The sequence below is a fragment of the Scardinius erythrophthalmus genome (assembly GCF_964197995.2).
Source record: "Scardinius erythrophthalmus genome assembly, chromosome: 4".
NCBI lineage: Eukaryota > Metazoa > Chordata > Actinopteri > Cypriniformes > Leuciscidae > Scardinius > Scardinius erythrophthalmus.
The window spans coordinates 5,631,133-5,648,584 of record NC_138224.1 but is presented as its reverse complement, the minus strand read 5'-3'; the positions used below and the strand labels follow the sequence as shown (position 1 = coordinate 5,648,584).

At 41.1% G+C, this 17,452-nt stretch overlaps 1 protein-coding gene across 8 annotated transcripts in view; it reads left to right on the top strand.

Moving 5' to 3' along the window:
* Window positions 1–17,452, top strand: part of wnk1b (WNK lysine deficient protein kinase 1b) — a 75,964-nt gene that overhangs the window by 34,927 nt on the left and 23,585 nt on the right. For 7 of the 8 annotated variants that reach the window (XM_081363274.1, XM_081363278.1, XM_081363276.1 and 4 more), the window contains exons 3-9: window positions 1,365–1,537; window positions 3,843–4,063; window positions 5,615–5,772; window positions 10,187–10,275; window positions 11,611–11,830; window positions 11,904–12,216; window positions 12,295–12,479. In XM_081363274.1, the coding sequence (XP_081219400.1) occupies window positions 1,365–1,537; window positions 3,843–4,063; window positions 5,615–5,772; window positions 10,187–10,275; window positions 11,611–11,830; window positions 11,904–12,216; window positions 12,295–12,479 (1,359 nt within the window). Of the gene's footprint in view, window positions 1–1,364; window positions 1,538–3,842; window positions 4,064–5,614; window positions 5,773–10,186; window positions 10,276–11,610; window positions 11,831–11,903; window positions 12,217–12,294; window positions 12,480–15,799; window positions 17,096–17,452 lie in introns of all 8 variants that reach the window. The other variant, XM_081363280.1, reaches the window with a different exon arrangement.

Here is a 17,452-nt window from a genome sequence, read left to right as displayed (position 1 = left end):
TTTCAAAGTACCTGGAGTGATTCTAGTGTACCTGCAGCTCTGAAATAAGATGCAGGTACTTACGGTGCCAGTGTAGAGCAACATTATTACATTTATCAACAAGACCACCATAGACAGCATCAGCATTTCTCCCCTACTCCCTGGCTCCATTCGAGAACGCCAGAGTTGAGCCGATCCTTCTGGCCTGGAACCCCCTTTCATGCGTTGGAAACGTGTGGAACGGTTCAAGAATTGGAACTGACCTGGAATCCGCACACAAACCATGTTGGTGGAAAAGCGCTTTGTGTCTGTACACTCTCTCTACTGTCCTTTGGGATTAGTGGTACTTAATGGGATGCAGATGCCTGCTGCTAGTGCGGTTGTTAGTTTGGGAAGCAAATGAGTGTGTCTGCATTAATGTGGAGAAAGAATGCCACCGTCAGCATTCTAGAATGGTGGCACATCAGTGACACCAAATAGACTGGTTGCAGATAGCCAGGGAATCTATGTCCTCATACACTGAACTTTTATGTATAGCTTTTATAAGGTGCATGTTGCAATTTGCCGCCAGGTATGCAGGGTGACTCTTTCACAGAATGGAATTAGTGATCACGTAATGCATATGATTTAAGCCCTGGGGTTGTGTAAAAGTAGGCCACAGAAAAGTGGCCTTTTTCCACAAAGTGCCACTGGATTAATTCATCACTAGCGGTTGCTGGAGCAATCATAATAATGATTAATGATTGGGCTTGAGCACACTGTTTAAACTGCTGATAAGGGCACAACCTGACCGGAAAGGAACTATGACATCAACGCTTGGATACCCTCATGCACAGGGAGGTGCGTTTCATCCAAAAACCCCGTCTACCTGACACTGTTCTGATAGGTCAGGCTCTCCTGGATGGAATAAGTTTTTTGAGTAGGTTAGAGAGTCAAGGGAGATGATGTAGTGTCGTTTTCCATGACCGGTCATGTTGAACCTGTTGCACCGTGCTTTGCTTTTTCTTTATCTTATAGGAGCCTTTGGTGTGTGCATGTGTGTGGCCCGTACAGGCATTAAGCACAGGATAAGAGGACCACTTTGTGTTTAAACTAGATGAGTCTTGTCCCCTCCTGTGCTTTATGCCTTGTCTATAGGGGCTCTTTTGGAGGCATGTCAGGAATCGGGGGTCGGGTTACATTATTTGAGGTTGAGTGGACCCCAGTTGAACCGTAGTGGTGGTTCATAAAACCATGGCATCTCATTTAAAGCACATCTGTAATCCTTATCCCTGAGTTTAGAAATTATTAATTACAATAAACGGCTGTTTAATATGGTTTCCATTACATTAAAATGAAGTATGTGGCTAAATGTTTTGTATTTTTTTCTGTTCTTGTCCTTGCAGGATCGGAAGCTGTCGAAATCAGAGCGGCAGCGCTTCAAGGAAGAGGCTGGCATGTTGAAAGGCCTGCAACACCCAAACATTGTGCGTTTTTACGACTCATGGGAGTCGCCTTCCAAAGGCCGCAAGTGCATCGTGCTGGTGACGGAGCTCATGACGTCAGGAACCCTAAAAACGTGTGTAGAATGTGTCTGTTCCACTTTAATATTATATTGTCTGTCCATCATATGTTTGCCTAAAGAATGAATGGTCAGATGCAAAAATCAGCAAATACATGCAATTTATTTTGTTAGTATTGTGGTATTATGTAAAGGATGATTTACTAAGTTTTTTTGTTCTGTCGCATTTGTCTTTTTTGCAATTTAAAACGTCCGCTGGGGTTAATATTTTATTGTGGTACTGCATTCAAATGAACAACCTTTTCTCCAGCCAGTTTTCAACACCAGAGTTGTTACCAGAGTGATTGCAGATGAAGAGTGGCATGTCATGTGAGACATGCATTGTGGGTACTGAACAGATGCTGGAGCTTCAGACACATATTGGACCAGCAGCCCCCTCCTGTGGATGTGTGGGCTCTGACATGCACACACAGTTATGAAAACCCACTTAAATACTGATACCTGACTGCAAGACAATATAAGGTCATATAATAGAAAGTTATCAGGTTTTCATGCAATATTATGACAAAAAAAAAAGTTTGACTCGTGCACACAAGACATCACTTAGAGAAACTATAAATAATGCAGGAAGATTGATGTATTGAATATAATTGGTTTACTGAATACATCTGGGTTGTCCTTTTAACGTAAGAACATATTAATAAATTTGATTGTAATCATTTGTTGACATGAGTTTCTGGATACAACAAGTCCCTACCAAGATCTGTGATCCTCAGAGCCTCAGTTGCGCTCAATTAGCTATCTTTCACACAGCTCACAGCAACAGGAACACCACTGTTACTGTGTCCACCAGTGTCAGGCTTGCTTTGTGTTCATCAGCTTTGGCATCCTGGCAATGTGAGGTGTTTGCATGGCTGCTCCTACACTGCAAAGATAACAGTGATCAAGAGGTCAGGTAGAAATGGAGCGTCCCACAGACATGGCCATGCCTAAACTAGTCTGTGTTCTCGTTTTTGTCTGGGTCGCCAAAGACATAACGACTCACTAGAGTTTTGTACCTCTTCCTGTCCTTTTATGTTCTCATAAAAGTCCCGGTTCCCTGGTTTGCATTCAAATCCAATATTTAGGACAGAAACATATTCTTCACATGTTCGTAAAAAGAGTTTTCAGATGAAAAAAAACTAAATCAGATAAATCTGACAATTAAAATTCATAATATTTTCTTGAATGTTTCAGGCCTTAAACTGTTTATGAAGTTCAGAACGATAGTTTTAAATTACTTCAATGTTTCAAGAAGTGCAGAGAGAGTTGTTGGTGTAGCTGGAAAACAGCCTGTTGGGGCCCCCTGGGAGCCACTGGGTGTGTTGAGTGATGAGAAAGTTTTGAATCAGGCTTTGTTGTTCTCTCCTGTATCGCCTCGGGACTTACCCTTGGCTCCGTTCCGACCTGTCAGTCAGCCGCCACACTCCATCAAAGCTGCCCTGTTCCACCACCCACCTCCTCCCATTGGGCAAAGCACTACTCATAGCTCGCTTCAGTCTTACTAAGCAAACTACAGAGCTAATATGTTTACACAGAAACGCTTGACTTGCTATATCTCTTCACATGCTGCCTGCAAAACCAGTTATACTTCATCTGATCTTATGTTATTCGACCATTTTTCTATTACTATGAGAAGCAGAAGGAAGAGGAAAGGATTATATTTTGAAGTCACTGTTACGATCATCCGTAAACAGATGTTTCTTTAGAAAATTCACTTATCTGATTCTTCTCAAGACATGTGACATCCCCATAACAAATGAGTATACGTTCTGTTTTGCTTGTGAGCTTGTGCCCATCTTCACCTGGGAACTGGGCGCCTGAAATGAGTAGATTGTTGTAATGAGGATTACAAGGCCAAATCCAGGCTATGGCTTGGCTCAAAGATTTGATTAGGCCAAGCTAATCTATCGAAACTGCTGTACTGCCCTCCTCACCCTATTGTCCTCTCTTTTATCTGGGACTTTCTCTGTCTCACAGAAGAGAATACAGTTGTCGAAATGGATGCTTCCAGACCCAGACCCATCATCATGAAATAGTTTAATTCTCCCTGATCCTCATATGGGCTGAACTGAGTTCTGATTGAGCTGTTGTTGAGGGGAGAGTTTTCTCATTGATTTTCATTCCATTTATGGTTTCATTGGTTGAAATTTTCCATCCCAGTCATGACCGCCAAAACAGAGAGCTGTAGACACGTATCATCTTCCGTTGAAACATCTGTTGTTTGTTTTTACTCTGTCAAGGTCTTAAACAATATCATTATGGCTGTTCAGTGAAGAAGAACATTGCCCTAATTCTCAACTCTAATCTCTTTGTTCCTCAGGTATCTGAAGCGCTTCAAGGTGATGAAGATAAAGGTGTTGCGGAGCTGGTGCCGACAAATCCTCAAGGGCCTGCACTTCCTCCACACCAGAGCTCCTCCCATCATTCACCGGGACCTTAAGTGTGACAACATCTTCATCACCGGACCCACCGGCTCCGTTAAGATCGGCGATCTGGGCTTGGCCACCCTCAAGCGCTCGTCATTCGCTAAAAGTGTCATAGGTACGACCCAGCGTTCTTTTTTCAACTTTTTTGCTTTCCCCACCCCCCAAGTCAGTTCACCTTGGCTTATACAATTCAAAATGTGTGTCATGTCACTGCTTGTCTTTTCAATGATGAGGTGAAATTGGGAAGGTGGGGCATTTGCAATCAGTTATGCTCAGATATTTAAGGCATGCTGTAGCTCTGAGCTACACTGTTCACCTTAGACCACAGTTTTCCAGGCAGCCAATAACACTAGTTTTAATTATGGGTGGAGACGAGGGAAAACCAGAGGAGAACTTCTTATAAATTGGGGGAACACCTTTAGATCCTGCTGTTTCCCACCTGGAACTAATTGGCCTGTAAATACAACAGGTGAAAACACTTTAAGTTTCCATAAACTCTGGGGTATTTTGGGTAATATATGCCTTGCAAATACCAACAAAGCCACATGGTGGATAATGCTTTGTTAGTAAGTGTGCTATGAGGATTTTTCACATGTGATATTAACAGAATAAACATTTTGGTCTGGAACCTGTGGTCTATAATTATTATAATTCTAGAGATTCTCTTGCTGCCAGTAATGTCAAACATCTTTTTCCAAAGGTTTTCCTGATCGCCTCATCAGGGTTTCCCCCTCTTCCTTTCAGATGGTTTAGATATTGTGATAAATTTCTTTCTGGATCCCTTCTCTCTGTTTCCTCCTAAATTTACTTGTTTCCATTTTTTTTTTTTAGTTTTTTTTTTTTTTTCTCTCTTGGTTTTTGAGAATTTTTTCCTTTTAAGCTGTAGGGCTATTATCTCAGCTGGTCTCACTCCACTGTATGGGTTATTTAATGTCCTGCAGTTCAGTAAGTATTCTAAAAAATGGCAAGTAAGAATGGTAAGTCAACAAGCAACCTACCCCAAAAACGGAAATATTTCAAATATGAATCTATATTTTAGCTTGTTTTTCTGTGCAAGGCCTTTTAACGCACGCTAGTGCACGAGAGTCTTTGCTCACTAGCTATGGGCTTGCTCTGTGCATAAACCTACTTAACATTCTCCCATTACAGGCAGAAAGGTGAGTCGGTCATGTGTTTTCCATAACTGTGTTGTTGACATAGATCAAGTTCCATAGCTAGTCGCCCACCGCTGTCCAGTTCCTCATTTAGTGTGTTGGCGGCACAGACGTGTTGTAAAGATCAACACGGTTTTGAAGGCCATCAATCAGCTCTAAAACTAACCTGCACCAACGCATGTGCGTCTGTCTTAAATCAACTTCCTTTTTGCGAGATGACGCTTGGCCGCTTGGTGCACTAGTCTGATGTGCTGACATAGAAAATCTAAAGGCCTTGCAGAGAAAAACTGGATTCTTTCACTACTAAATAACTGAGGCCGGTTTTCCCCCTTCCTCTTTTTTTTTTTTGTCCTTTTCTCCATATCTTTTGCTTCCCCTCTTTCTCTCCTCTCAGGGCCGTACGGAGCAACAGTGCCATTGTCCTCCTCCTCTCTCCCTTCCTCTCCCCGGCCCTGCTGGGGTGAGTAGAGATCTCAGGCACTGAGAGTTCTGAATGGTTCTTTTGATTTAAGGTACCCCTGAGTTCATGGCGCCTGAGATGTACGAGGAAAAATACGACGAGTCGGTGGATGTGTACGCCTTCGGAATGTGCATGCTGGAGATGGCAACCTCTGAGTACCCGTACTCCGAGTGTCAGAACCCCGCTCAAATCTATCGCCGAGTCACCAGTGTGAGTACCCTCGCACACCTCTGCTAGCTCTCCATCCCTCTATCATTTTGGGTATTTTTCTCTCTCTCCTTCCGCTATAATCTTCACCAGCTCTGTCATTACGCCCACACATTCCTCAGGCCTCTGCTTATGAAATAATTCAACAAAAGCAGCTTTTTCTGTTGCGCTCACTGAAACCTGCCCACAGCTGGGGGCGTCACACTGCATACGAGATTATGTAAGCAACATATAACTATGTCAAACAAATACATAGTTTTACACTAGGAGTAGGCGGTATGACCAAAATTTTACTTTTATATCATAATAGCAGTATCACAAGTAAGATTTTTGGAAAGTCTGCATTTATTATGTTCACCAAGACTGCATTTATTTTGTCAAAACACAGTAAAAACCTGTAATATTGTGGAAAAATTATTACAATTTAAAATAACTGTTTTCAGTTTGATATATTTGAAAATGCAGTTTATTCCTGTGATCTGAATTTTCACTTACTCCAGTCTTCTAACATGCTGATCTGGTGCATAAAAAAACATTTCTTATTATAATCAATGTTGAAACCAGATGTGCTGCTTAAACTTTTTGTTGAAATTGTGATATAATTTTTTTCAGGATTCTCTGATGAATAGAGATTTATTTATTTGAGTTATTTGAGCATATATTTGAAATAAAACTCATTTTTAACACTATAAATGTGTTTACCGTCACTTTTGATTTAATGCATCTTGCTGAATAAAAGTATTTCCATAAAAAAAAAATGGCCCTCAAACTTTTGAATGGTAGTGTAGTTATTGTTGGACATAAATGGGGGGAAAAAAGTTAATATTTTAATATCTATGTGGCAGTGCCTAATTTTGGATAAGCTAGTGAATTAATTATTTTAGAAATAAATGGTATTTCATTTCAGTTGATTTTTATTTATTTATTTATTTTGGAATTTGAGGGATGGAAACCACAAGAAAAAAAAATATTTACAATGAACAAAAAATAAGTCTGGGATTAGTGCAAAAACTTGAGTTAGAAACAAAAGACTCAACTGTTACTAACATTATAAAACTGGTCATTGTGATTTTAAATTCTGATTGGATGAGCTACTTTCAAAGCTGCTGTAAAAAAACAAAACAAAAAAAAACTTAGCTTTATGATGCACCACTTAAGATCTTTTTCATTTTGACCAGTTTTCTGTTTGTCATACAGCCCAACCTTATCCCAGACCCACCCAGTAAGATGTAATTGTCCAAAAGTAAAACCGTTGGATATCTGGATGTCTAATGTCTTTTTTTTTTTTTGCCAGCCGCAATAAAAGATTTAGCTTTAATTAAATCAGCTTTACAGCCGTCACTGATATCAGCTTGTAGTGCGTCATGTGTTGACTTTCCATGAAGTCAGACTCTGGCTCGAACAGTCTCCAGCTTTAATGTTATTTGCTTCATGTTTGACTGATTAGTTACGTTTGAACTCAGAATATTCCACAATCATTTTTTTTTTCAGTTTCTCTGGGATTTATTTATTTCAGACCTCTTTTAAGCCATTGTGATGTAATTCTCATTGAAAGTGGTTAAAATTGTCCATCTATTTATGGATATACAGTACAATGTTGCTATCAGAACAATCGAGGTTAATGTCCCTGAGAGTACGGCTATATATGAATCCAAGACCATTGTTAGAAGGCTGGAAACGGCCAGTCATGTTATTGCAGTTTATAAATTGAATCAGTTTTTCCCTTCTTTGCTGTCCTTTAATATCATTGGCAGAGAGGAGGAGGAGGAGGGAGTATAAGGCAGTCATAAGCTTTTTTATTCTCGTTCAGGTCATTAGGGTGATCATATGATGCTGGAAGTTGAAAATATGATCAGTAGGGGTTGAAAACAACTGGCTAAGGATTGTGGTAAGCCAATAAGGGGTTCACCAGTAGGGAGCAGTACTGATTCTCCATACTGAATCCTGTGTCTATTTGACTGTTTTAGACAACTTTAATGTTTTTGTTAATCAAAACATCAGTTTTTTTTGTTGTTTTTATGATCGTAAGTGTATATTTTCACTGCATAACTTGGTAAGAACAGCTCTGGATGTAGAAAACGTCCTGAACGCTGGAGTGTAAAAGGTTCTAGAGTGCTTTTGTTTGATCAACATGGTGGTACAGCAAAATTTCTTTTGATCAGCACTCTTGAGTCAGGTGTAGAGGTGGTTTTCTCTTTCTACCTGTTAGCTTTAGAAAGTGCAGGGCACATCCTATATTTCACCACTCCGGTTTTGTCCAGCTGTCTGAAAAGCTTCCGTCCACCCTGCCTGAAGGCTTTTTAATCTCATGAAATCCAATCGCACATGCACAACAGTTCACTGAGAGAAGCAATTTAAGCTTTACGCAATCAGAAACCATTTTAAGCTCTGTGGACCCGAGGTTGCCCTTACAGACAGATGCGGGACTTTTCCCATCTCGGCCCAGAGTAAATGCTTTCATTACCATGAAACGGTTTAGATTTGTTCTCTCTTTCCAAGCGTCTGCAATTTCTGCCTGTAATCTCAAATCATGGAGCATGGAGTGGTTTCGGGCTGACCATTTTACTGAGGTGTCCATGGAATGGTCTGACTGCAATGTAGATCTTGCCTTTCAATAATGTAGTGGTTAATCTAAAGCAAAGGCTTTAGAGGTGGATTCGAAGTCAATAGCACTGCAGCTGGACAGAGTGTTTATTCCCGTTTATTCACTCGAAAATTGGTTTCACAGCAATGGCATCAGATTTGTGGTGTAAAGTCATATGAATGTTGTCTATGAATGTGCTTCTGCTGAGTATTACACTTGATGTAATATCATGCATTCACCGTTTGTCCTACAGACATGAATGATACCTTAAAATTGTGCAGCTTGAGCAGAGACTTATCGATGACATGAATTACAAAGCAATCAAAAAAGCAAAACAACAATAGAATATCAAAGAGACTTAGGGTGTGCTAGTTTGGATATAATGTACCAGTCCTTTGTCTGTATCTTCCAGCCCTGAAAAGTAATTTCAGTGTGTGGCCTTGAAGGAGTTCAACCAGAAAATTGTTTTCTTCAGTATGCTTATGAGTTGGCCAGAGTAGAAGTTGAAGATTGCTTTTGTTCCTTTTTTACATCCACCTCCAGCTGTTCCAGGAGCCTTCCTCTCTCTCTGCTTTGTTAAATACAAAATGATTGCTTCTAATTTTTTTCTATTGTTAACTGGTAGGAGAGCGGAGGAACAGCATGTATCTGGCTTTAGGGGACCCGTTCACAGCATCCTTAACAAGCTTTTTAAATCACCTTGTTATCGGAATACTTCGCGTTCTGACTTAATTCTGTTAGATGCTCTGTCATCCTTAACTTTGTTTGGCACTGGAATTTGAGGGGGGTTACAGACTTATATAAGGAGGTAATGCTGAGACAGGGGGAGTAATAGTTCAGGAAGACCACTCTGTAAAGCAACACAGTGTTCCAGGATTTCACGTGTAAGTTTCTTGCACTCTTTTTGTCTTGGGTGGTTTTGACAGCATAGCTCTAGGTAGGTTTTTTTGATGTTAAATGATTTTGAAAAGGTTATTTGAGAATGTAAAAAAAAAAAAAAAAAATGTGAGAAAAGTAGCCGATTATTTTTTATTCAGTAAGACTGATTTGTAGGATGCTGGTTTTGTTGCATGGTAGAGGTGTTAGATTGCAATAAATCCGTTCTGATTTATAGAGTCAAAGTGAAATTTAATAATCATTTACCCCAAGATAACCAACTTTTTGCTTGTATTCTTAAAGGATTGAAGTGAATGATGGGTATCAAATATTTAACAATATTTGATAGTAAAACTGTTACTTGTGTGTACCCTCATCTTGCATTAGATATTGAATTAATCTATAAAGCAACTCTGTCAGTGTTTTTATGTTATCTCAAATCAGGGGTTTTCAAATTAAATCAATGAATAATTGAATAAATATATTGTCATTGTACTAAAGCCAAAATAAATATTTAAAACATTTTCTTCAAAATATTATTCAGAATAATTATTCATAGTTCAAATTTATTTGTATAGTGCTTTTCAAGGGTTTTTTCCTTCAAGTTTGAAAACTCGTGGCTTATTGAATGAAAAGGTAACTGTTCAGCAAAATTAAATAGCCTGCCAGATAAGCAACTTTATCTAAAATGTCATGGGTTTCTATAATGCAAACCACATGCACACTTACCCCATCAAAAAAACGGTTATTAATGGTAATAGTTGCGTGTTTAGGGATTTGAAAAAACTCTTAACCCTATGTATTAAACTTTGGCTCATCTTCTGCCATTTGTGGGCATGGATAATATCTCAAATTGTGTGGTTTGTTGAGGAATTGATCATGTGGAGCTCCAAAAGGGTTTCTTTCACAGCATAAAAGACATGTTGATTTAAAGTTCTTTTGTGTTTTACCCCACAGGGAGTTAAACCTGGCAGTTTCGACAAGGTAGCCATTCCAGAGGTGAAAGAGATCATTGAGGGATGTATTCAGCAAAACAAAGATGAAAGGTAAGACTGTGCCTACTACACACGCCAACGCTGTATTCACAGAACTCATTCATCTAGTCATACCTCAGTACTCAGCGACGTGTGGCATGAGTCTGCCCGCATGAGTCTGCTGACATGAGGGTATATCGCATCCTCTGTGCGCAGTAGCAGCCGATAAGCGGATTCCCACGCGCTGCTTTGGAAAGATTCCAGCAGCGAGCCACTCAGTGAAACAGATCCGTGATCACGCCAAGCCAGCGAAGAGTGTGCAATGTCCTCGAGCCACAGCAAAACATAAGCCCTGACCAGACTGCCTTCTTTTAAAGTCCTTTTTAGAGCTTAAACGTCCAAGTCAAACCGTGGTTTTGTATTTATATTTTAACCTGAATTTATTTTAGATGACCTTGATCACCATTTGAGGTACTTTTTTTCTAATTATTCGTGGAAAGTCATAAAGCTGACGATCTGGTTTGCTTAGATGCATAAAACAATTAATGGAAAATCACAAACAGTGTGTCGAGCGTAAGGTGAGACGACGTCTGATGTTCCGCTGATGAAGCACTGGAAAAGCTGATGTCTACTGTACCCAGCTAATCAACAGAGCTCACTTAAGGGTTTTTTCCTCCTCAATGTTAAAGGTCTGCCTTAGTAAAAAAAGATTGTGCAATCTTATCTTTTTACCCTTATATGTATCATTCCATGCAGGTGATATGGATCAGCTCTCTTTAAATGTGCAGTAGTTGGGCATTTTCTGTACATACTTCCTTGGTGGTTTAATGCGTTGGTCTGTGCTAATCTTATTCAGAGTCCTTGTTAAATATTCATAGATTGATTCCCTCTGATATCTCCTGTTTTTTAGGTGATTAGTTGTTGAGTTGTGAATGGGCAGTGAGTTTGTTCAATAAAATTTAAATGCAACAGGATAAAATGTTGCATAGAATGTTTATCACCACACGTTCTGGGGATGATAAAATTAAATTCATGTGACATCGCCATAGAATGGTACCAAGTTATCAAACTTCCCTTATAGGGAAAGTCTGGAAAGTTCGGAAAACCATTAAAGATCAATTTGACAATCAAATTCAAGGCCTCATGTCCTCTACATTTCAAATTTATTTAGCTCGTCTTCACTTACCCTGAATCAACCCCATTCAGTGACTCTTTTTTTTTTTTTTTTTTAACTCCATCCTGGAAAACCCCAATGTTCCACCTTGTGCCTCTAAATCAGTTTAAATGTGATTGGCTGATCTTTTTCAGCCATGTGATTCTGCATTTTTTTTTTATTGATCGGCTATCCTTATTTAACGTCTTTTGCCTTGTTTGCTTGTAAAGTGAATTTTGCCTCTTCCTTAACAGATACGCCATCAAGGACCTTTTGAACCATGCCTTCTTCCAGGAGGAGACTGGGGTGCGGGTGGAGCTGGCTGAGGAAGATGATGGGGAGATGATCGCCATCAAGCTCTGGTTGCGCATTGAAGATGTCAAGAAACTGAAAGGCAAATACAAAGACAATGAAGCCATTGAGTTCTCCTTCGACCTCCATCGAGATGTCCCAGAAGATGTGGCTCAGGAAATGGTGGGTTTATCAACGAGTTTCTGAATCTGAGGTTGCACACAGAGATGGTAACATATGCTGTGTTGGAATGCAGGTTGAGTCGGGCTATGTTTGCGAGGGTGACCACAAAACCATGGCGAAGGCCATCAGGGACCGCGTGTCTCTGATCTGCCGCAAACGAGAGCAACGGCAGCAGGTGCGAGCAGAGCAAGAGAAACGCAAGCAAGCGGAAGAGCAGAAGCAGTTGTCCAGCGAGTCGTTGAAGAACGTGGTCGGCCCTCAAGGAACTCAAGGTTCTGCACAGAGTCAGTGTGGTTCCCAGCCTCCAACTCCTGGCTTTGTCCACCCTGAGGGTGAGGAGCCTGATGCAGACCAGCAGCTTCAGTACATGCAAAGTGGAAGGACCTGTAAGTGTTAGATACAACCCATCTGGATTGATTTAACTGTCATTCCTATTTAATCATGAATGTCATATCTTTTCCCAGCGGCTGACGTGACGCTTGAGAGTGGTCAGGGTTCATCCGTGTTCTCAGAACCTCACCTCAGCCAGCTAAGCATGTCGTATAGTTCTCCTGCAACGTCGCAACAGCAGCAGGTGCCTGGACAGGGTGCCTACCCTCCCAGCTCTCAAGCTCCCCAACAGCACACCGGATACCCCCAGCAGCCCATGGTAAGTCCCAGAAAATGAAGGGCCAAGTCAAGAACTCGCCACCTAACTGAGATCACAGCAGGTCACATATTTGCATCCTTAATCTGCTCCTGTGTGGCCGTTTTATGAAGCTACCGCCTAGTGATGAATTCCAAACTTATTATGTTACAATATTCCAGTAGCAATTTTCCAGCCAAAACAGTGATCAGTACACCACAAAACTTCTCAAAAATGTCACTGTTGTACAAAGCTGTTGAAGTGCAGAAAGCAGATATTCTCATAAGGTGCAGCAAAAGTCAAAGCAGCTTTGAAATTGGGCCTAAACTAGTGGTTCTCAACCTTTTTGACTCAAAGGCCACCCATTGTCCAATACAATATTCAATGGATTTTTGGTATTTCTGCTGAAATTATGACAAAGCTGCTCTTTTTCAAACATTGGTAAACTAACGAAGCAATACGGAGATGAGCATCATGTAGCCTTGATTGAGTAACAATTGAGTCATGAGTTAATGATCAGTTGTTGTTTGACATTTGAATGTGATTTATTTGTAGTTGCATGTGTTTAGAGTTTAATGATCGTTTGTTATTATCAGACACTAAATGGATGATGCATGAGAATGGAGAGCAAAGCCATAATGTCTACACTCTCAATGGGTTTGATTATTTTCATACAGCTCTCTCTCTCTCTCTCTCTCTCTCTCTCTCTCCCTCTCTCTCTCTCTCTCTCTCTCTCTCTCTCTCTCAATTTTTTCTGACTGCCGAGTGTATTTCCACTCCCCAAGTGTATTTGAGCTGCCACTCCCTCTTCATCCATATGCATTTAAGTACATTCTTTGGGTTACTTTACCTTATTTGTTTTTGTTTGTTACATATCAGTATTTTTCATTCATCTCAAAAAGGCAGTGCCATGTACTGTAGCAGTATATCATGCTGTGCAGACTGGTAGGCCTCCATCACTTCTTGTTTCTCTTTAGTGTCAAGCTGTATGTTGTCCTGACATCCTGGGCACTTAAACCATGATCAGTTTGTCTCATCAGTGTCAAGGCATGCAAAGATCTTTCTCAGGGAATTTTACTTTTTTTTTTAAGTTTCTCATCTCTTCTCACTCATTAGTTTTGAATTATTTAGATTTAGATTTATTATTATTTTCCATAGAGCCTGAAATACTTTAGTCATAAGCACACACCTTTATTTCTCTTTATTACTCTAATTTTCTCTGGTTATAACTTCTAAGGATTTATTTTATAACAATGGTTTTTATAAATAAATACAGTCTTATCTGACTTTGACTTGGAATGGTTGCTTTGCTTATTTGTTAAGACTCAAAGTGAGATTAGAAGTCTGCATGGCACTGATGACTTTTATTTTACTTTTATTTTTGTTCTTCTGTTTTTATACACTATATGCTGTTTGTGGTCTTTGTTTTTACTGTATATATTCTCTACATCTGTTTATGTTGTTCTTTATCATAAAAAAAATCTTAGAAGATGGATTTGGATGGATTTTCTGTGATGTTTTCGTGGACTTTGCTAACATACATTGCAAACATGCAGTTTGCATCTACATAGTAGACTGTCTATGCTGTAGATTTCTTGGAGTCTGAATGCTGCTTAAGTAATGACGATGTCATTTTTAGTGCCATTTCTTTAGTGACTTATTCTTACCCACTTATATTTTCCAGTCTTTAACAAACCAAGTTTCTCTGTAACAATTAATCTCAGATTGGTTCAGAAAAGTATTACTTTAATTTCACAATCTGCAACAAAGTCTGCTCGCAATCCATGAATCAGGTTTTGGTATTCTGTCACATGCAATAATTTCATAGCATAAATGTTTCTGATAGCGTGTTGGTCATTGTAAAACAATTTATTTTTTATTTTTTTGAAACATAATGAGTCATCGATTGAACCAGGATCATTCTTTTTGTCTTACTCGACAGCAGATTTGAACATTTGTAGGTCAAGATTTATTGTAGATCAATGTCGTTCTTTTTCTGTCTATCATCCTAGAATGTGATGTTGATATTTTATCTTGTATCAAATGTTTCTTTATAGTTTCCTTTTGGTTATTTGGCTTTTGTTCTTTTTGTGCCATTCGTGTTCCATTGTGGTTAATAGACAATTCCCCTCCTTCGTCTCCAGCCTCCTCAACCTCTCCCCCGTCGTCGTGGTCGTAGCATGTCTGTTTGCGTGCCCTGCTTTTCTACCACTTCTGCTCTGTCGTGCCCTCCCAAGCCACCTTCCACCCCTCCTCCAGTCGCATCAGCCCCACTCTCACCCCGGCTGGGGAGGCCAGATGGGGAGACGTTTGCGGGTCGATTGTCTAAAGCACTGGAGAGCGTCCTGCCCCTTCACTCGGCCCCACCCCGTCGCCGTGCCAGCCTCCCAGCAATCTTTGCCAGTCCTGTATGTTAGTGTCTCCCAGTGAACCAGGGTTCTCCCACTGAGCTGGACTTGGGTACAACCCGGATATCTGTAAAGAATAATTGTATAAGAATAAGAAAAGCCAATGTAATCTAAATTGATGCAATATATTTTAATTGTGGTTAGGGCAAATGTTCACATCCCTAATAGCAAAAGAAACACCAAAGGGGTGATCTAAAAACTGTAAATGGCAACTTGCTACATTATTAAATCAAAGTGTGCTGTTCAGAATCCAAGAACATTGAATTTAGACCCAACTATCTCATAGTGCCAAGCTATATCACACTGTTAACGCTAAAGCTATTATTGGGCTTAAAAATGCACACAGCAGCCATTTTTCAAACTGCCTAGTCCCAAATAATTTGCTGTTAACCGCTTAGTAATGTTACCGTTAATCTAGCTAAAACTGGCGTCTTATGCAATTTAATGCAATTTCACGAATTAGCCACTGTGTACTGTATCACGAGTGTAAATAGCTTATTTATATCTCCTCTTGTAAGTTAAAGGCTCAGGGTTGCTTTTTTACTGACTACAGGTCAATCTTAAAACCCCTTTCAAATACCCGTGTTACCCTGGCCCACTCCGCTGGAACCCTGTGCTCACATTAAATACAGATTGCCATGAACTGCAATCATTAAAAATGGTTCCTTGGCCCCACAGTCTGTGAAGCATCTGTATTTAATTGAAAATCTGTCGCTGTCATGTTTCTACAACTCATTAAGCATTTAAAAATCTCTTGATTTATTCTATTGTCATTGAGACATCTTTGCCTGATGGGATGAATATTATCTGCTGTTTTTTCACTTGTTATCTTTTTATTTTCTCTCTCTCTTTCTGTTTTTCTTCTTGCTTTGTGAATTTTATGATGCTGCCTTTTCTACTTCCTCACAAAGATGCTGTATGTTATTGTCACTGCAGCCACAATCAGTGAGTCAGCCGTACGGTGGAGGAGGCTCAGGTCTGGTCGAGCCCCCGCTCTTTTTCCCCACCATCCCGGAACGGCCCATCTCATTCTCCCCTCCGCCATCTTGCACGCCTAAAGCTTTCAATGTGCAGCGGCGCAAGAGCACCTCCATCCTAGAGGCCCACACTCGTCACTTCCAGCCCGCCTTCCACCGTAGCTACGGCAGCAGCCTGCACCCATTCTCTGGCGTGGAGGCCCTTGGTGTCGGCGTCGAACCCGCCCTGTTCATGATGCCCGGTATAGCAGCTCAAAGATTGGCTGAGCCACTCCACCTACAGCCCCCAGCGGAGTCGCTATATGGATATAAGGATATGAGGGCTGAGCAAGAGGAAACTGTACGCAGACTCAGCCTCAACCAGGCTGCATTAATGGACCATCTTGAAGCCATGGCCTACGGTGGCTACCCTATGACTGCACAACAGATAAGCCAGATCAGCTTCCATCAGCAAATGCAAGCTGCTGCTGCCGCCAGTTTGGCCTATGAGACTCAATCACAGCCTGGGACAGCTTACCTACACCCTCATGTCCAAAGCCACATGCGCTTAACCCACAGCCCCATCCCGCAACTGCCTACCATGAGTGTGTCTAGCTCCGCCTCTGCGCCCCAGCAAACCGCACCTGCAGATCCAGGCTATCAGCCCCACTCGTTTCCCCATTCCGCACCACCCGTGCTGGCTCATGCATCCGAGCCGAGCACCGCCTTTGAATTCCACATGCACAACCTACAGGCTGACCCAGCCATGCTGGCATCCAGACTCTACCGAGCCCGTAGGGGCTCCATGGACCTTAACCTGGAGGAAGCGGCTGGAAACCCGGGCTTGTGCAGTCGACTGCAGCCCGTCACTGAAGAACTGTACAGCTATGTGAGCCCGGAGCTGCCCCTTCCTCCAGGCAGCCTGCTTCTCCATGGACCTAAAGAGCTCAGTCCTGAGCCTTCAAGCGACTCCATGACCTCCTCCGATGCTGGGGAGTTCCACTCGCCTCCGCCTCATCAATTGTACCAACCTCAAGACTGTTCTGCAGCTCAATCCATCCCACAAACTTCTTACTACAAAACAGATGGAGGGAGCAATGTCAGTGACGGACACCCACCCAGTCAACCGATGTTTCTATTTGTTCCACCCTCTGAATCGTCCACTGTTCCATCTTCACACATCAATGCTCTGCACAGTACCTGGGCTCGTCAACCATCTCTTCCACTGGACATCACATTCCACGAGCCTGCCTTGTCCCATCAGGGAGCTACCTTGGTACCTAGAAATACTTGTTCTCGTCCACCTTTCCCAAGCCCTCCCTGTCTTTCTCTCAGTTACCTGATTTATTTTGTTGTCCCGTGGTTGTGGTTTTAACCCTCTCCAGCCATAATTTAGGGCTCAAAAAGGTTCGCAAGGTGCATTGAGCAAAAAATGCATAAACCTGCTTTTTAAATCCCCTTCTGCTAAGACATTTATGTATCTTCCATTAGACAGTGTGATTTGTTTTATTTCCATTTATTTTCATTTTAGATGCCTGTTGTAAGTATTATTTTGTGTGTATGTTCATATAATGGTGTATATGATACTTGTGTGTTTGTACAGATATCATGTAAAACTGCATACAAATCTGAA